This window comes from Octopus sinensis, unplaced genomic scaffold, assembly GCF_006345805.1.
Source record: "Octopus sinensis unplaced genomic scaffold, ASM634580v1 Contig14024, whole genome shotgun sequence".
Taxonomy (NCBI): domain Eukaryota; kingdom Metazoa; phylum Mollusca; class Cephalopoda; order Octopoda; family Octopodidae; genus Octopus; species Octopus sinensis.
Window position 1 is genome coordinate 19,757 of NW_021833079.1, and position 21,487 is coordinate 41,243.

General features: G+C 34.1%; 1 protein-coding gene and 1 long non-coding RNA gene across 2 annotated transcripts; one reads left to right on the forward strand and one right to left on the reverse strand.

Moving 5' to 3' along the window:
* The first annotated feature begins 422 nt into the window (after positions 1-422).
* Positions 423-1,132, forward strand: LOC115229999. Its single transcript, XR_003883383.1, has 3 exons — positions 423-556; positions 589-754; positions 787-1,132. It is a non-coding gene; the product is annotated as an uncharacterized LOC115229999 (long non-coding RNA).
* A 15,581-nt stretch (positions 1,133-16,713) lies between these two features.
* LOC118761484 lies at positions 16,714-17,250 on the reverse strand. The gene is made up of 2 exons (XM_036499475.1): positions 17,052-17,250; positions 16,714-16,982 (listed from the first exon to the last, which is right to left on the reverse strand). The coding sequence occupies exons 1-2, from the start codon at positions 17,236-17,238 to the stop codon at positions 16,843-16,845; spliced, it is 327 nt and encodes a 108-aa protein (XP_036355368.1). The 5' UTR covers positions 17,239-17,250; the 3' UTR covers positions 16,714-16,842.
* Positions 17,251-21,487: the final 4,237 nt, after the last annotated feature.

Consider the following 21,487-nt stretch of genomic DNA (forward strand, 5'->3'; position numbering starts at 1 on the left):
TCTTACTCTGACATAATTTCAAAGTCCAAAGATTACTTACAATATACTAAAGTCGTAAAATGTTGATTCTCTAGTTTTTTAGTTAAAATATGGACTTCCTTGTATAGCTATTTCCGTTTCCGTGAATGGTTCTATTGTTTGGGCAGAAGGTATTTTTATTTTTGAAGTGAGCAATTAGGGCTAGGATACTCTGATATCGAAAACCTAGTCGAGTGTAAACCAGAAACAGTTTTTAGAATTGGGAGCATCAGTAAACCCTTGACTGCTGCAATTGTCGGGAAATTAATACAGGAAGGACTTTTATCTTTAGACGATCCTATTTCGAAGTACAATATTGACTGGCCCGCTAAATTCATTGACGGAAATGAAGTAAAATATGTTCAAATTATATAACTGTGTTCTATTACGTGTCGACACCTCATGTCGCACTCGAGTGGAATCCGCCACTACAATAATCCAACTTCTGAAATTGACGAATTTCACATCAAACAGTGTTACAAGGACGTGAAAAGTGCACTTACCCTATTTAAGGATGATCCTTTACTTTTTATTCCAGGTTGATTTTGAAATGATTTTGGTCCTGTATAGGAACGAGAACCCATTACAGTACTTTTGCTTGGACATTGGTATCAGGGATATGTGAGTCTGTAACAAAAAAATCGTTTCCATCACTTCTTAGAGAACTTTTTGATTCTCTTTCAATGAACGACACTTTTCTCGATAAAAACGACACAATAATTTTCCACAGAACTCGGTTGTAATTGAAATTAGTACTATTACATATAGATATTACAAATTTAATTCTTGTAATGAAATCGTGAACTCACCATACGCTGAATCGACTCATAAATATGCGGGAGGTGGAATTTTGTCATCAGTTTTGGACATAAACGTGTTTGCCAATGCTATGCTGGAGAGTTATGAAGCTAATTCAAATAGTTATCTATCTGCTACCATTGTTTCTGAACTGTGGTCCCCACATTATAAATCAAAGAAAGACTATTTTGGACTTGGATGGTTTATTTCTGATCATCCACGTGCCCCAAAGTATATTTACCACACAGGATGTTCAGTTGGAGGCAGTTCTGTGGTACTAATACAACCTACGGATAAAAATTCACAAATTCGTGGAGTTGTATGTATAATGACTAACGTTGATGGAATCAATTTACTTAGCAGTGCAAAAAGAATTGCTTCTGACTTTTTTAAATGAAATTTTTTATTCATTATTTCATATTGGTGATATTTTTATTAAACGCGATTGTTTTATACTATACTTATAGATAGAATTCTTTTTAGGTCGTATTTTTAACTACACTTAATTATAACTCATTCTGGTCAGTAAAATAAGATTTTAATCAATGTTTTTATTTCACCTGTAAAATTACACTGAGATTATAAAGTCTGAACTAGCAAAAATAACAGTAAATTAAAAATCGAATCATTTTTGTACAAATCAATTTTTGATAAACACTTTTATATTCTTTCTATATCGCCCATTCAAGTATAATTGGCTATAGAAAGTCTGTTGTCCAACAGATCGGTAAGCAATTTCTTTTGATGATTGGAACCAAAATTGTTTTGCAAGCAAGCACGTCTTTGTTTTACAAATAAGCAACATTGTGACTTTTCTACTAGTCTCAAAATAGAACAAAATAAAATCAACACTAATAGAAAATAAGAGCATTCCAACTTCTTAATTTCGATAATTCGCACCCTCATATCTTTGCCCCGATCCCAGTCAAGACGTCGGGAGTCCTTGGTCCCAGAACTAAAAAATTCCTTATTAAACTGGGGGACCTGGCAAGCAGAAAGAGAAATGATTATCGGGAACGGACATGGCTTTCCAACGCATATCAATAGCCATCTTGCGTGGGAATTGCTATTCCATCTTATCTCCTGCTGCTACTTAAATATTAAAAACTAAATAATATTTTACATTTCAAAAAAAAATTCGATAATTATGGGATAACTACCACTCGTTAACAACGAAAACAGAAACCATTTGGCAAACGTCGAGAACAATGTAACGTTTTAAACAGATGTCTTTCTACTTCTATAAAAAGAGCACCGAATAAATAATCCAAAAAATGCTAATTATCTCAACTTTGAAAATACAAGTTAGTGTAATAATTAGGGCAATTTAAGTGTTTATTTATTTTATTTATTTAACCGCCAAGACCACAATAAAAATCAAACAAAAGTCACGTGACCCCGATGCACTCGACCAGGGACCTCATCTTCGCTCAGTGATCTTTCCACGAGCCCACACAAGATCGCACCGGGCAGCAGGCCGTTTTTAACGGGGCATTTGCAAACAGACTGAGCTTTAGCTTGATCAGGTCTTCCAGAGGAGCCGAACCGGAGTGTTTGTTATCGTGCGACCAATGATCGGTTAATCTGAGGGCCCTTTGTTGGACCTTCTCGATTCGCCTTTTGTTGGACCACGATAACCGCGGAACCCATGATCCGCAGGCGTAGGCAATAGATGGTTCAAAGCAGTGGTTCTCAAGAATTTTGAGCCAGGGGCCGCAAAAATCAAATTTTTTATTTATAGGGGCCGCACATTTCTTTGTCAACTTAATGAAGATAAGATATTTGTTATTTCAGGTTGAACTGAAGAAAATACATATGATTTTTGTTTTACTGTATACATGGAATTTAGAGTTGCGTCCTATCGCCGCGCATTTGTTATATCAATGAATGAAAGAATTTATAAACTACTTTGTCATATTTTCAAAATCTGGTACGATATTAGATGTCGAAATCCGCAACATCTGATCTAGATGGATATCCGTGAGTTCATTGTGGTATTATTTCCTAATTTTAGTATCGTTACTTAGAGGTAACTTGTGTGCAATATCGAAAACAGCGGGCGAACAACATTCCGATGCAAATATTTCGATTGCCGTTTTATATAATTCGCCATCAGAATAAGGCTTCATATTTTTAGCCAATAGGTAACTAATTTTGTATGATGCCAGGTTAATATTAGACGAATATGTCCCACTTTTGAAAGTGGATGATCGCTTTAAATAATCTTCTTTCATTTGTTTTAGTTTTTTCGTCCGAGAAACACCAGTGAATTTTTCATAAAGAATAGAGTGGGAACGGTAGTGCCGTTCGATTGTATACGTTTTTAAAGTTACAATAATAGAATTGCATATTAGGCAAAAAGCCTTTCCATTGACCTCAATAATGAAATATTTTTCTTCCCAGATGAGTTTAGAAATCCTATTTTCCTTGGGAATTTTTCGAAAACGTTTAGAATTCGACATCACAACAACAAATAAAAAAACCTGACAAAAAATAAAATATTTATAGAAACATAAACCCCTCAATTAAATCCTAGGGGCCAGGAAATCTTTCAGGAATAGGTTGAATAGGGCCCTTTTAATTTTACATTCTACTTTTGTTCAATGCTAATTTGAATTATAGATTTACTCATGTGGCGCCGAGTCATCAGACAAAAATTAATATTTAGCTAAAAATAAATAATAAAAATATCGATGGTACGTGCGACAAAAATGATATACAATTTATTAAAATACAATTTATTTCAGCGATACAATTGCCTTGAAGACCCATGACCGGATGGAGGCTAGCTGGTTCTTCAAACACGACCCGGTCTCTATTCTACGCGGAAACTGCCTCTCGATCCGCAGTGCGTCTTCGTCGGACTGACTCCCAGGTCCGATGTAGCTCTACTAATTTCTTTTTTCATTTCATTAAGAAGAAGGTTGGCATTTGAAGTTTGTAAAAAAATTTATCAAAATAATGAGATCGATTTTCATGAGATCGATTATGTCTAAATTATCATATTGATTATGTCTATACGTAAAATAAAAATCAATTATTCTATAAAAAGAAGGAAGGATAATCATGCGTATTTTTTAGAGACTGAATGCTGGACAAAGTCTTTGCGCAGTTTTCATTTATTTATTGGAGTTTTATGTATTTTAAATTCCATCACATATGCACATTATATCCGTTATTTTTTTGCTAGTGTTAAGATTAAAATTATTCAATTCATGACTTTAATAAATTCAAGGGTAATAGTTCTTTTATAATAATAAAATAAATCATATCAAGAATATGCATCATGATTTTTAAAGTCAAATTTTCATTTATCATATAATTAAAAAAATGTATACATTCAAAAATGTATCTAAATCACAATTATCCTATAAAAGGAAAAAGGGATAATTACGTGATTTTTTATTTGACCTATAAAGTAGGGGGGCTAAGACTGCAACCTGCTCGTGGTGCCTCTTGCATACCAATTAATTAAATTGGTTACTAATGGCAGTAAATATTCATACGTTCATCAAATCTTGCGGCGGGGCATTAATAATATATTTTAAATTCCATCACATATAAAATTGTTTAATTTATGACTTCAATAAATTCAAGCTTAATAGTTTTTTACAATAATATAATAAATCATATCGAGAATATGCATCATGATTTCTAAAATCAGATTTTCATTTATCATATGATTAAAAAAATGTATACATTCAAAAATGTATCTAAATCACAATTATCCTAGTAAAGGAAAAAGGGATAATTACGTGATTTTTTATTTGACCTATAAAATAGGGGGGCTAAGACTGTAACCTGCTCGTGGTGCCTCTTGCATACCAATTAATTAAATTGGTTACTAATGGCAGTCAATATTCATACGTTCATCAATCTTGCGGCGGGGCATTAATATATATTTTAAATTCCATCACATATAAAATTGTTTAATTTATGACTTCAATAAATTCAAGCTTAATAGTTTTTTACAATAATATAATAAATCATATCGAGAATATGCATCATGATTTTTAAAGTCAGATTTTCATTTATCATATGATTAAAAAAATGTATACATTCAAAAATGTATCTAAATCACAATTATCCTAGTAAAGGAAAAAGGGATAATTACGTGATTTTTTATTTGACGTATATTAATAGGGAGGCTAAGACTGCAACCTGCTCGTGGTGCCTCCTGCAAACCAATCAATTAAATTGGTTACTAATGGCAGTCAATATTCATACGTTCATCAAATCTTGCGGCGGGGCATTAATAATATATTTTAAATTCCATCACATATAAAATTGTTTAATTTATGACTTCAATAAATTCAAGCTTAATAGTTTTTTACAATAATATAATAAATCATATCGAGAATATGCATCATGATTTCTAAAGTCAGATTTTCATTTATCATATGATTAAAAAAATGTATACATTCAAAAATGTATCTAAATCACAATTATCCTATAAAAAGGAAAAAAGGGATAATTATGTGATTTTTTATTTGACGTATATTAATAGGGAGGCTAAGACTGCAACCTGCTCGTGGTGCCTCCTGCAAACCAATCAATTAAATTGGTTACTAGTGGCAGTCATTATTCATACGTTCATCAAAATAGTTTTGCAAAATTTATTTGACCATTAATGAGTGGGTGGGCTAAAAATTGCAACCTGGTCGTGGTATTCCCTGCAAACCAATTATTTCAATTAGTTACTAATAACATTCATCATTTATACAAATATAGCTGTCAAAAAAATTGCTGCGTATCTGCGACAATTCTAGTTTATTTCTTTATTAGAGTTTTATGTATTTTAAATTCAATCACATACACACATCATATCGGTTATTGTCTTTGCTTGTTTTAGATCAATGTATTTTTTTAATCTTATATAAAATATTTATGAAAATATCTTTAAATATGAAGATCGTTAAATATTTACCAAGTTGCAAGGCTGTGATGGTTTGTATAATTTCTTTCTAAAAAAGAACTTCATAAGTCAATTTTCGAACTGATCCGTGGAGTACCCCAGGTCAGAAATTTTTATGAATAGCATACGTAAAGTGCTGGTAATTATTATTCTAAAAGAATAAAGCCTCGTACGGAACTATTTATATCAGTTTTCTATGGCGTTTTCATTAAGGAAGATCGACTTCTGACATTTTTTAGAGCAATAGATGACAATGTTCCACTATCCAAAGGTTCAGGAATGCGAAAAAAATGGAATTGATATGTCAAGAGCTATTGATTTTATCAAGAATAGTTTAAAAATTTTAGAGATAAAAACGACAGGTACAGTCCGACCTCTAAATGGGGCACTAAGTGCCTCAAATCAGAGGTTTCCCCAAAAAAGAGGTTTTTCAAAAAGCTCAATAAATAAAGAAAAAAAACATTATTTTTTAAAATAATCAGTTAATTTTTCTCCATATTTATATTTATTTTTAATTCCTAATGACACTTTCTTTCTGAATTCATAAAAATCATGAAGAAAATCTGGAATCAAATCAAAGATGTTTGTCTCTAAGTTTTCCATCAAACTTAAAATTTGTGATATTGATGGTTCGCAGCTTATATTCTCATAGATATTGGATCATTATCTTCTATTTCATCAAAACATTCATCAATAACATTATTAAATATTTCTTCAGATGATTCATTTATGCAACTCGAGTCTGATGGAGATTGTCGAAAAACCTTTTGCCAGCAGTTATAAATAATATCCGCAGATACATTATTCCAAGCATCTGAGATTATTGTTACCACTTGCCGCAAATTTAATTTGTATAAAAAATCAATTAGACAATTCAAATAATTATCCTTGAAATTTTTAATGATTCCAGCATCCAATGGTTGAAGTATTGGTGTCGTATTTTTTGGTAAAAATAAAAAATCAACGTTGCTAAATGTCGATATTTTGTGGCAAGCAGCGTTATCTAATAACATTAAGATTTTTCTTTTTTGAATAATCATTTTTTCATTAATTTTTTTGAGCCAGGATATAAAAATGTCTCTTGTCATCCACGCATTTTTGGACGAAGAGTATAAAATTCCATAAATTTCGGGAGAAAATTTTTTGAAACATCTAGGATTTCTATATTTTCCGATTATTAATGGTTCAAATTTTTCTCCAGTGTAACTACAGCATAGATGAAGAGTAACTTTATCTTTACTCCTTTTAAAGCCCCGTGCCGAATCACCAGTTTTCACGAATGATTTACGTGGGGTAAGTTTGATAAAAAGAGAAGTTTCGTCACAATTAAAAATGTTCTCCTTTCCATATTGTTCAACTTTGATATTTAATTCTGATAAAAAATTCAAAATTATCGCATGATCAGCAGATGCGGATTCGCCTGACAATGTTCGGAATTTTAATTCATGCCTCTGCTTGAATTTTCTAACCATCCATTTGAAGCTTTAAACTTGTTTAAGCCCATTCTCGAAAAAACAGTTAGGGAAATTTTTTTTAAAAGAGTTCCAGAAACTGGAACATTCTGATCCCTTAGACGCTGAAAAATATCAAGGACTTTTTCATCAAATCCGTTTTTATTTTCACTTAATGATGAGGAAAGAAATCCTTTTTTGATAAATGGAAGAATATTCTTTTTTATACGAAAAATAGTTCCCTTGCTAGTATTGTACATTATGGATAATCTCCTCTCAGAATGTTCTTTCTTTAAAAGATGATCAGCAATCTTCAACTTGGTTTCATAATTCAAAGGCATTACACAAGAAATTTAAAATGAAACGTGTCTTAAAATATTTATTTTTTAAATTGGTATAATTAATTTTATTTAATAAAAAATCAATGACCCAAATAGGAATGTTAAAATTAATTGATTTTTGATAATTTGGTTAAAAAAATTTATAATGCCCCAAAACAGAGTTTTCCCCAAAAAAGAGGTGCCCCACCCCTGGAGGTGCGCCCCAATTAGAGGTCGGATTGTATTGACAATCGAAAAATTAATGTGAAAATTATTAGAAAATAGAAAGATAACATCATTTTGTTAATTGAATGATGTCAGAAATACCAAAAATAACTAAAATTGCGCTTTCCAATTTTTGAAAGCGACAGATGCAGCAACTGCAGCTCCTTTTCCACTCCCGTCCGTAGATAAGCATGTTTTAAACTAAAATTAAATTGATTTAAGTATCGAATATTTGTATATAAGAAAATATTTAGTTAAACTATTAATAACCTTTTTATTAGTTAATTGAGACAGTGCTAACTCCATAGTTTTTGAGAAATACTCATGAAAGCGGTAAAGCGATCCATCTACACCAATAATAACAAAATCAGAGTCCGCACGTTCAATAAGTACAGCAAGACCTTAATATTTCTTATAGACCACAACTTACCACAGGCAACCAATCTAGCCGCTCTCTCACTGACAACTTGACAAACAAATTTGAGTAGAGTCAGATACGGCAGACATGGGTCAGTGACCCCAAACTCACAGAAAACCTTACGTGCGTTTGACATATCTTCATCAGGGTCACTTTTTTAATATCATTACGACAATACTTTACTATTTCTGAAACATACTTGGTAATAAAAGACTGAGCCTCGTCTATTTTTGATGAAAAGTTACAGGAAATGCATCCCTCTTGTCTCAATTTGAGTAAAATCTGTCGGACCATCTCTCCCATATAGAAACCAGAAATCATTTTCTCGTATCTTTGTATTGAAATATAAAAAACACATTTGTTGTCCTCTATTTACTGAATTTGAGTCAATGAGCCTGTCAAACTCACTCAATACAAAATCTAATTCTCCATTTACTCCAAAAGCTCCCCATTCCGTGTTTATTATCATCTAATATATTGTTAATACTACCAATACCATGTCGGTATTTTTAATTTCAGATCTATCAGCCATTTCAACGTTTTCTAGTTTTTCTATATATGAAGCATTAGTCCCCGTTCCTAGAAATTCCGAAAAAACAAAAACCAATGATAAGTCCGATTCTTGTTTCGGGATTTTCCAAGGCACATGCGAGTAATGTTCCCACTGTATCATTGACTACAGCAAAACATTTAACATTCAGATCCTAAAATATGTTTTAAAATTAGAAAACCCTTTTTTCGATAGAACAATGGAGTAGTTCGACCACATTCTGACCGACCACACCTTCGCAATTAAAATCCTTGGTCCATCTTATTAAAACAGCGTTATTGAGTCCAGACTGTTTGCAAGGAAAAGAAAAAGTAAATCCCAACGGAATTGGAGAATTATTTGACTTTTTGCTGACGTCAATGCCATTAACAGTGAAGAAACTTTCCATACATGTTGCTATGTGGTCAAAAAGCTAAGAAAATGATAATATCTCAATTCTCACAGTGTCCGCAGTTCCATATCTGGCAGAATAAGGAATTTCAAAGACTTGGTTGAGCATTTTAACTTCTGTGCCGTTCAAATCTATTAACAAAACACGAAAGTTCGTCCCCCCTAAATCAAGAGCGACAAATTTTCCAAGTTCTACAAAATAGTGTTTTTTAAAAAAACCATTTGTAGGTAGATTTGTTACATATGATGGAAACATTTTTATTGAAGCAGTCATGTTTGTTTTTGATGAAAGTCCAGCTTCCATTGCCATTTCCATGCCATCTCGAACTTGAACGTATTGTTCATGAGTTAGGCATAGTGGTTTGACCACATCGTTTATCTGAATACTAACACACCCTTACTTTGGAAATGATTTCTTTTGAGAATAATTGAGCATCCATTATATTAAATTGAATTTATTGAATTTATTTTAAATTCGGTTTACCAGAAAGTACAAAACTACTTTCAAAGTAATATGTTTTATATCAAATTACAATTAAAATATATTTAATTAATTTTAATTTAATTTATATTATTTCATAGTTAATGATTTATTAAGTCAAGTAGAAGGTTCCATGCATCCAATATGCACCCGGATTGACGAGTGATACCGTCGCGGAACCGGATGTCCTCATCGGCCGCACAACAAAAAGTGGGGGGGGGGCAAGATGGACTAGAAGAGACACATGACTTTATTTAGATTAGTTAGTTCCTTGGTTACATGTTTTTTTTCTTCTTGATTTTTCTATAAAAAAATGTGTGGCCAGCCTGGGCGAAATGGACGATATGTCGTTTACATTCGCGGCAGGGCTATTTACGATTTTTTACGAAGTAGCATTAAATTTGATTAATACTTGTTTGAGATAACTATACTTAAAATTGAATCGAGATGGTTTGTGAGCAGATATCTCTTCTGATAGTACGCTCTAACTCTTTCTTGATCACGTTAGCCTCTAAATTAAAGTTACTCATAAACTTTAATGAGACAATTCAAGAATAATTTTTACATTAAAGTAATTCTATCAAATTTATAAATTGATTGTTCAATTTGATCTTGTCAGAAAACGTCATATAGAATGATAAATTTATTAGACAAGTTTAGTCACCATAATAGTTCCTAGATATTGTTATCCTCTAAATAATGTGCACTTTTTTGGGTGTGAAACAGTTTTGCCAATCTGACTTTAATCTGATGTGGCAGATGATCAGTGATGCTTTGTGTGAACTAGGAAATTATGCATTATAAAGAATCTCAAGCATTTGACCTCAATAGATTTAAGATAAATATTTTGAGAGGAATCCAGTGACAGAAATAATATTGTTTCAGTCGATGTATATTTGGAAAAGGATATCTGAACACTCGGACGTACGATGCTCATGAAAAACTGGTTACATTTTACTTTGAACAAATCTTGATATTTTAATTTTTGATTAACTTCAAAGATACTTAACAAAAGATATTAAAATTAATTATTTTTGTAGTCTCGTCATGGGTCGTGTCCATAATTTCCTTTGACATATTTTATCTATTAAATAAAAATTCTTGCTTTACCTCACCTCGATTATTTGATAAATGTTGATTATTCCAGATTGAAGATTCGAATTTATCCAGCCACAACTAAGGGTTTGTTCTACAGTATTTTAAAAAGTCAAACCTATCTCTAATGTGTTATGATAGGTTTCCATACAAGCAGAGGAAATACCTTATTTGATATTTGGACCTGCTCAGACACATTCTCGTAAGAAAATTTCGATCCTGGGCACGCGTCAAGCCAAGCGGGGGATCGCAAAATTATTAAATACGGCCACATTTCAAACTCGTTGTTTTCTACTCCAACCGTTTAAAATCCTCCAGGATCTTCCGCCTCAAGACGCTTCGCTTTTTTCGCTCGGTCGACGGATTTCAAGGATAAGACACGACTCAAGGGAGTCATCTTGGCTCTTGGAACGTCTGTCGATCGATTTTTAACGAGTATCCAAACACTTACCAACTTCCCAAACCCAGCATGGTTTTAAACCATTGCACCCAAAAACTACTAATTTAAAAACACTTTCCCAATTCGTCCTGAACGTCTTCAATGAAAAGAGACCGCTAAAACGAACAGTCCTATTTTTTGTCGACATCTCTAAGGCCTTTGACAGCGTCTCTAAATGTAGTCTCAGCAACAAAATTGACATGACCGACCTAAGCTTAAACTACAAATCCTGTCTTGGAAACTTCTTATAGGGCTTGAGTTACGTCTCCCTCACAGACCATTTTTCTAAGCAACTTTTTTCCAAGCGAGGTATCTCGAGGTTCCGTGCTGTCTTCAACCATGTTCAACCTTTATTTGCACGACTTTCCAGCCAAAGACCCAAAAAACTTCTTACGCAGACATTATTATTGACTCAAATGCGAAAACTACAAAGCCGTTTCCTTCAACATTCAGCAAACACTATACCTCGGTGAGAATTGGCTTATCGAAAAAAGGCTCGAAGCTTTATTCTCCCTTGGTCACCCTATTATCTTTGGGCAGAAACAATCAAACACACATCCCAAGCTATCTCTCTTTGATTCTGACCCTCCGCTATCCAAGCACCCCACTGTTCTCGGATTTACCTTCGATCCAACCATGTTCTTCAACAAACATTTTTCAAACATCTCGGACAAGGCAAACAGGCATATAAACATTTTAAAAACGATAAGTGGTCGCATCACTGGTGCCCAGAACCACTCCTCAAATGAGTTTACAAATGATACCTCCCCCCAGTTCTATGTTACGCAAGTCTCAGCTGAGCTCCTTGTCTATCTACAAGGTCCACTGTAGGACTTCAATCAGTAAAAAACAAGACAATACGCATTAGATCAACACCCATCACCTGTACTGTGAAACCAATTTTCTCCTGATAGAAAAACATCTTAATATGAAAAGAACACAAATCCTATTTACTTGCATAAATCCTACCATTTTTGCACTGGTCTAAAATGCTATCTCTCCTTTATGTAACCTCTGCTGTGTTGACGACCACTCAGCCAATCACCTTTTCCGCTGTCCCGATCATCTTCCTATCCGTAAAAAATTTTTGTTCACTCCCAGAAATCCTTTGGGAGCAACCTGTGAAAACGTTGTTGTTTCTGCTAGCCGCTGGTCTCAGACCCTGACCGCGGTTATGCAACAACAAACTAGTCTAAAATGCTGAAAATTCCTCTATAACTCTAAGTTAACCAACATTCAAAAAAATAACTTTTTTTAATTCATTAAGTACATGGTTGCGCTTGTGCCGGGCTTTACTTCAGGTTATTCTTTCTATCATTTTCTTAACTAACTGCCTCCAAGAACCACGGTTCTTTGCGGTTTCTCTAAAGATATCCAGATCATCTCTATTTTTTAACTTTCGTCTTAAATTGGTCAGGTCCTTGTGTAGGACCTCTGGCAAAGTCAAACGAGGTCTTCTACGGAAAGAGTTGTTCACTTCTAGGCAGAAATAGTTCCCCGTTGCTATGTTGGCAAGTGTCATTCGCTCTTCCGAGGGATGAGACGAAATAGACTCCATCTTGATTCAATTGTATCCAGGCTCAATGGTCTTGCATTACATATTTTTATAAATTCTAATTTGTTATTTTCTTTGGGTAGTTGATGCCAGGCAACAATCGGAGTTGTTTACGATGGAAGAAATCTAGTTTTTCCATTAAAGTTTGCGAGACTCCCTAGGTTTTGCAGCATTGTACATTAGGAGCGGTTTTACGAAGGCATTGTATAGTCTTACACACAAATGTGTGCTGATTTGTTTACGATAAATCCAGAGTGCTCCCATTCTTCTAAAGGCCGCGACGGTCAACATTTTTTTGTTAGTGATATCTTCAGGATTTCCAATCAGGGACCAAAATTTTGTTTACGTATCTTTATTTTTCATCAGTTCGTGTTAATTCGTGACGTATGATTGTTGTTTCACTCTTCTCAGCATTAATTTTGATGAACCATTTTTCTAGCTTTCTGGCATTCTTGTCCATATGTAGTTTAATGTTTTTTCGTCTCGGAATATATTTTACCATCTGCATAAATCATTTCAGTTTGAGCTAAGCTAAAGTCTTTGAGTGCCGTCTCCAGATATGTCACAAAAGGTACCGGTGACAGGGAATCCCACTGCGGTACCCCAAAAGTTGTCTTGAATGGGACAGATTTTACATTACCAAGACGTCAACAACGTAGTTCCGAGTAATATAAGGATCATTCTGACACTGTCCTCGTCAACCAAATTCTCTAAGATATTGGAGAAGTGGTACATCTGAATCCGTCCTTGATGACTTGATTATCTTAATCTCTTCATTGCGCGCTATTGGTCTTGAAGTCAATTATCATAAATCTGAAATTATAAACATCAATTACGACAAACCATTTTTCCGATATTCTTCGTTCCTTCAACTCGCTTCTATCCAGAATCCAAGTCATCATGCCATCGAATCTCAAGGAAACAATATGTGATGTCCCTTTTGATGACCTTGGCTGGAAGCAAGCAATCCTTCCGGTTAGAGTTCTCTTCGGCTGTCAAATGCTGGTCCGCTAATTCCTTCGAAGTACCTAATGATTTAGGACGCAAACAGCGATAATAGGACGTAAGTTTTTGCTCCTCAAGTGTAAATTTGATCAACCAGGCTTATCTGCTTGCGGGATCTCAAAAGTATTCAGGAGCCTGGCTGATAGCTATCCCAATGGCGTCAGTCGGGACATTACTGGATTAAAAATGCCTCCGCATCGCAGTTTCTCTGGGCCTAGGATTAAACATCTGCCGTGAGCATCAATGCCGCTCCGGTCAGACGAATGACACCCTAGGATTATCTTGCCGTTATAGCGCTGGGTGTTTCCCTCGCCACTTTGAGCTTAATGATGTGGTGAGCCGCTCCATGGCATCTGCGTGTATTCCCTAATGTGCTGGAACCAGTCGAGTTGGATCGCAAAGATGGAAAGCGCCCAGATGGCATGACAACATTCTCATTCGATCACGGAACATGTCTCATTTGGAACACGACATGCTCCAACACATTCTCGGCATATAATCTAATCTCGCCAGTAGCTGTCTCGGCTCGGCGGCAAGACACGTAAATCTCGCATAAAAAGAAATTTTTGTCCCGGGAAAAAACCACATATTTTCACCAATAGCCGTTGAAACATCAAGAGTCATCGGCCCAGAATCGCTCTCTTTCTATGTCGATTGGGGACGAAGATTATAGGGGAAAAATCTAAACCAGACTCATAATCTTTTCCAAAAAGTCTCCTTTCCGATCGCCTGGGGAACTATCAGGCCACCTTATGCGCCGGCAATTTTTAATTAAAAAATTGAGAATGTAGAATTGAATAAATAACGGTTTCTCCTCATGAATAGACATAATTTAATTCTATTCTTTTAAAATAAAAGTAAGCCAATTCATGAAGTTAAGTCATAACGTGATACTTCTAATCCAACCAAGACCAAGAACAGCCGAAACACTTTTTTAAAATCAAGGCTGAACCACACGTGCTAACAATTACCACAATGTTTTAACACGACGAAACTCTTTAAAAACTCATTTTTTCAGATAAAAATAATAAAACACTATCATTGCTGATAGAAATACATTTTGGCACAATTACGAAAAAGCATTAAAAAACGACTGCTCGTGAGCTGATAATGTGAGTGTACTCGAACTAGGAGTTAAAACAGCAGCATCTCCGGTAAACTCTTCATCAAAACATGACAAGTCCGTCATATCTTTCTAAAAATATCTAAAAATAAAAAGTAAAACAATAGAAGGAATAAATGGAGCTGGAAGAGTCTGATTATAAAGAGCATCCCAATTTATTTTCTACTAACTTTACACACCTAACGTTACCGAAAAAAACTTATGCTCCATAATTTCCAATCCATCTCTCTTAGAACTTCCGAACCGAAATTCAGGTATTTTGTTCAACAACTAAACTTTTAATTCCAATCATCAACTCTTTTCACAAAGTCCACACAATTCCTAGAAGAACCACGAGGAAAGTGGACAATCTCATTCACAATGTTGTCGAATATCTCATCCTCGTTCTCCCCAGAAAAAGGTGGCTACGGAATAAGAAAAGGGCCAACCTCCGTGTATAACATCTCATACACCAAAACCCCCAACTCCCACCAGTCCACTGCATTATTATAATCCGTTTCCGTCAGCATTTCAGGAGCAATAAACTCCGGAGTACCACAAAACGTGTTTGTTCGGTCTCCATGTCCCATGTCCAACTTACAAAGACCAAAATCAGCAATTTTTATATATCCTCTCAGATTCATCACAAGATTGTCCAATTTAAGGTCTCTGTCATATTTCGATCACTCCTAACCTGTACATTATTCTCTGTTCGTGTAAGAATTTTAATCCAAGAGTAGCACAAGCCGCATAAAACACTGTCTGTGCCTCATTAAAGATTCCCATATGGATTTGCCTCATCAAATCACCACCAGGCATGTAGTCCATCACCATACACACATGAAACTGTTTTTTAGAGATGAAAAATAACCTCAGTCTGAAATGCCCCATGAAGTTGGACTAGAAACGGATTGTTCAAATCCTTGCTTAGTTGAAGCACCTTTAGCTCGGCCAAAACACCCTCTAGCTCATTTCGTGCAATTATTTCCTGTTTTTTGAGTCCCTTCAGTGCAAAGTGTTGCCCATTCGTGACATTTCTTGACAAAATAACCTTTCTTAGTAAAATCAGAACTCCCACCTTCCCAAAGTGACCCCTTCCCAGGACAGCACAGAGATGATAGTCAGTTATACTATTACCATCAAGTTTCTCGAATTCATTAAAGACTGGGGATGACTCCATGTAGTCATGTACCCCCTACAGATGAATGAAAAAAAGCCCACAGATATGTCTGGAACAGTTCCATTAGGCAGATCCAATGAAATCTTCTCTTTATTCCTGTGGACATTCCCTGTACTGGAAAATACAGAAGTCAGCTTTGTCCAAAGAAGGGATCGATTTTCTGTGAGCTGTTTTGATTTCCGTTCTATAAAAACATAAATTGATTCGGTTACCTTTTTTGAATATAGCGTTGTTACGGTTGAGCGATTTTGTTATTTTTCCAATAAGTGGTTCCACCACAGTTAACTACGCATAAACTAAATTAAATGATTACGCTCAATTGAATGACACCATTTGGATACAATGGCAAATCAACAAATTCAGGTGTAGCTCCCAAGTACTCATCCAGTGGTAGATATGCCAATGCAACCAATTTTTCCACGTCACGGTGAATTTCAATCTCCAATTCCCTTGCCTAAAGTGCTGACAAGGGAAATTAACTTTATTGACTTTGAAACTTTCTGTCCATTCCTTAAGATCGTCACCCACTCGTTCACTACACTGGAAAACCCCGTCAATGTTGAAAACAATTGAAATAGAAGGACTGACTACTTTGTTTGACAGCAAAAAATAACCAGAATTGGATTTTTTGAAATATTTTCTAATCCAATTATCCTTTTTGTTAGCGATTATGCATTGAATGATATCATCGTCCATATTATTGACTAAATTAGTCACATCCCTCACACTAGTAATATACTTACCATATATATACCCCAAATTAACAGTTCCTGTTATTGGAACTGGTTTGACGTAAGAAGAATTAGAGTTTGATGATATTTCCATTTTTTTAGAGAGCCGATTAATGGATAAATCGAGCAAATATATTTTCCGTTGATGAATCTGTACATTCTCCCTCAACTATTGTGAATACAGCAGTTGTACTTGCTTGGATCTCTGTCTATCGTTGCTAGCCATCAGCATATTGTTGGTCCCAGTCAGCAGAGCTGTCTCTAACTTGAAATGATGTTCCAAAATCATAAATCTGTCTTTATCATTTCCTATAAAAATAAAAATGACTAAATTTTGTAGTAAATCAGCAAAATCGTATTATGTAATAAAATACCGACTTTTTCCATTCTTAATAAGCTGAATTTTCATATCAATCACGTCAATTTTAAGCTGGGAAGAATCGTAAATAGCAACTGCGTTCAAATAAGTCTTTCTGTCCTTCGAAGAATCACATTGATCCAGCATTTTGGAAGCCCCGTTCTTGATTAGGACTTCTAGCTTCCTCTTTTCTGTCAAAAATGACATTCTGTCTTCAATATAACTCAATCGGAGTCTAATATTAGTTTGGTGGCAAACCTATCGAAATAGTCTCCAATATTCCGACGTTATCGTTAATCTCCTTCAAGTCTGTCATCAATTGGTCGATAATAGTCGCTTCTTGATCGATAAAGTGCTTGAACCTGCTTGTTGAACGATTGTTGTTAGAGTTTTTCATGGCGTGGGCAGAATTTTTCATTTTTAGCTCTTTATCGATGTTCCGTCTGATTTCTCGAGCACATTCGTTCAATTTTTTGACAATTTCAGGGATTTTTGAAGAAGGGTTGATGTGGTATTTGTCGTAGAACTCATTCCATGAACTCATTTTATATAAACTAAATTGATTAATAAAAATTAAAATTAAAAATAGCAATTAAATTTTAGATATAATTCTATGTACAAAAATTAGTTGCGAATGTAATAAAAAAGCCGATATTAATAACTAAATAAACAATGTAGTCTGAAACAAAGAAGCGCACAACAAAAATTATCAGCTTGAGAATACGCAATTTATTTATGAGATTATTATTAAAAACAATTTAATTAAAAACTAACAATTAAATCTCTTATAAATTATTTTGTATATTTTAATATTAAAAATTAAAGAAATTTCGATTTAATTAAACAAACGGCTAATGATTACAGTGCGACCTCGTATTGGGGAAATTTTTCCCCAATTTTGAGGTTTTCCCCCAAAAAAAGGTTTTCATTAAATTTAGGTCTCGCCTGTTCGATATCTCTCTTAATAATATAACCGAGACGGATAACTACAATTTTTATTTTTTAATAAAAAAATCAGTTAATTTAATCGAGTGTTTTGTTTTTTTTCACATCGAACTCATAATATTTGCTGGTACATATGTAGTAGTTGGCGGCCACTTTTTAGCGAATTTAAAAAAACTATATTTTTTTTGGTGAATAATTACCTTTTTAAATAATATTACTATAAAAAAATTAATTATTTTTATACAAAATTATTAATTATTTTTATTTTAGTTTTGATTCTGGGGGACAATGTAAGGCAATGCACTCCATGATTGTTTCAAATTCTTTCTTTTTGGCTGTCTGTCGCCAAATGAACTCCGTAAAATAACTATTAAGGTGTTGTCTGACTGTTCCCCTTTGTTTTCTATTACGCCATTTGGCGCTACTCCACATTCTAAGGAATAATTATATAATTAGGAAACCTTTCAATATGTTGGGTGTGTGCACCCGTAGTTGGATCAACAAAACAATATCTGTGATTCACTTGCAGGTGCTGATATCCTGCATCCTGAAGATCTTTTGTTGAATAACCCTTCCAGCAGTCTGATATGAGAATGGTGCCTTCTTCTACATTCTCAAGAATAGCCTTCGTAAGGGTCTTCATTGTTCTGTCAGGTATTGCTTCTAAGAAGCATGGTTCGTTTCTCTGCAGATTCCGCCGAAAACCCATTGCTCAGGCAACATTCTGCCTCTGTTGTATTTCCTTTTTGAAAAATGACTTTCGTCAATTTCCACAATCATTCCTTCACCGCCTATTATATTATAAATTTACGCACACCTATTTTGGATCTCTGACGAGATGTCAATGATAGCATGCAAATTTCACGCATGTAGATTGACCAGTCCACGGTTGTATGTGAAGCCCAACCAAGATTTTCCATGCATATCTCCATAGAAGATATATTTTTTGCCCACAGGTAGACAAACCGGATTATCTTCGAATGGTACTTTGGTTCCTGCTAACCACGTTCCTGTTGAGTTTTAATGATATAAATACCAGTTTTTAGACTCGATTTACTTCGACAGCCCCTTCTGTAGCAATTCCAAGCCGGAGAGCTGCCAATGTTTAAAGTCATTTGGTGTCCGTTGCGACACACTTTTTTTTTGGGATGATTCCTCTGGATTGCATGAAATTGATAGCTTCTGACATATTTGTGGGTAGATTGAATAGATTGACCTCACTTCTCATTTAAATTAAAGTAGCGTGGGATTTTATTATTTTTATATTGTATTATTTTTAATTATATATTTTTTTTAACTAAAAAAAATATAGTTTTTTTAAAATTCGCTAAAAAGTGGCCGCCAACTACTACATATGTACCTATTTGCTTTGAATCTGAATAGATCAAGTACATTTTCCGGAGTCTCTTGCTTAATAACATTTAGCAGCATTGTGAATGCGCATTCCGCATTGTTTATAACTTGTTGATCATCCAAATGTTCCATAAATGTTCGCTGCAGTCCTCTTCATCACTACTGTTATCATCCTAGAAACTCTCCAAAATCGTATTTTCCACAATATCGGAATTAATCAGACTTTCTTCGATGTCCTCTTTTTCCCGACAGTCATATTCCAAAGCTTTTTCAAAGCAATGTTGTATTGAAGTGTCTGTAATCTCGTCCCATGCCAATTTCGAACATGAAATAGCATCCAATATTGTGATTCCCTTTATTGCTTCATCTATTTGCCCTGCAGGATTTTTTATCATAGATAATTGTTTTCATAATCCAGTTATTAAAATGATTCTTAAATGCCTTTATTATCCCTTGGTCACATGGCTGAATTAAGGAACTTGTATTTTTGGAAAAAATATTACGTCGACGTTTGAAAGTTGAGAGAAACAGCATGACAAGTTGCATTGTCAATAACAATGCTATTTTCCTTCTTTTCTCTCTCATTTCCTCGTTAAATCGAGATAACCAATTTTCAAAAATATTTTTTGTCATCCAGGCTTTGCACGAAGCATCATATTCAATGCCAATTTCTCTCAGATTCACACCTTTTATACTCTTGGTGACTTCGTACGCCCATTATAAGCGGTTTATATTTTTCTCCTGTGTAACTGCAACACAAAAGAAGTGTCATACGTTCTTTTCTTATTTTATGTCCGCTGTGTGACTCATTTTTTTCAACAAAACTCCTTTTGGAAACAGCTTTATAAAATAATGCAGTTTATCACAGTTGAAAATGTTTTCTCCCCCATAGTTTTCAAGCAAATCATTGAAAGTTGATTGGAAGTTTTCCGCACCTTCTTTATCAGCTGATCGTGATTCGCCATGTAATATGTCGCGAGCGCAGCGAGCACGCGAGCGCGACGCGCACATTGACAGCTAACAAGCCTGTTCATCAACAAATATATTTATTAAATTATTTAAAATTTTAACATGATTTAAAATTAAAATTGAAATAACTTAAGTTTCCATTGAATCCCATAAAATAATTATAAGTAGACCTTAATAGAAAAAGTAAAATCAATGAATACTGAACGCTAATTTTGTTTAGGTTGTGAGGGGGGTAATAATTTGACAAATCTCATTGCTATTTTTTCGTTTTAATCTCTAAAATTAGGTCTTCTAATCAAAAATGAACTGTGCAGACAGGCTTGCTCCTTCAGAAGATTCTTGTTTTGACATTTTTATAAATTATGAAGCATTTAGATTTTTCTCATTATTCTAAAATCAATTATAAATTTAAAATATTTTTTTATTTATGAAATCGGTTTTAAAGCTCATTCTGCTTTGGCATCGATTTTAATTTTTGTTATCGAATATATTTAATCCCAAATACAAGCCTGGGTATTTGTCAATTTATAGATTTTTGTGATTGATCGGATCTAGAAATTGAGTGGTTGCTCGCTGCGCTCGCGTGCTCGCTGCGCTCGCGACATAATATTCTGAATTTTATTTCGAATTGTTTCTTAAATCTGTAAAGCCATCCATAGAAGCAGTGAAATCATGATTTGAATTTCTATACGCAATTTTACGTGCAATAAGCTTTAAGGTTGGCCCATTAATTGGAAAACCTTTCGACCTGAGATTACGAAAAATCTCGTAAACTTGGGCATTCAATTCGTATCCAATTGTCCCTTCGAATGTTGAGAAACCTTGAGCTAAGATTCCTTCCCTTTTCTTTTTTAGTCGGTATAGCATTCCTTTAGAGATGTTAAATTCTTCACAAATCATTTTGTCCTTATGACTGTATATCCTTGCAAATTCTGATCTTTTCACTTTGATTTAGTTTTCTAGGTATTGGCTTTCTAAAATTTATAAAATAACTTTAAAAATTGATAATTTCAGTTTTTTACCAGGTTAATTAGCTAACTAACTAAGTTACCAGGTTAAATAAATTTTAAAATTATTGATTACAAATTTGGAAAAACAGGTTACAATAAATAAATAATAATAAATCAAAAATTATACAAATATATTAATGAATCGTTTATGATAATATAAAATTTTTCCCCGGTAGGGG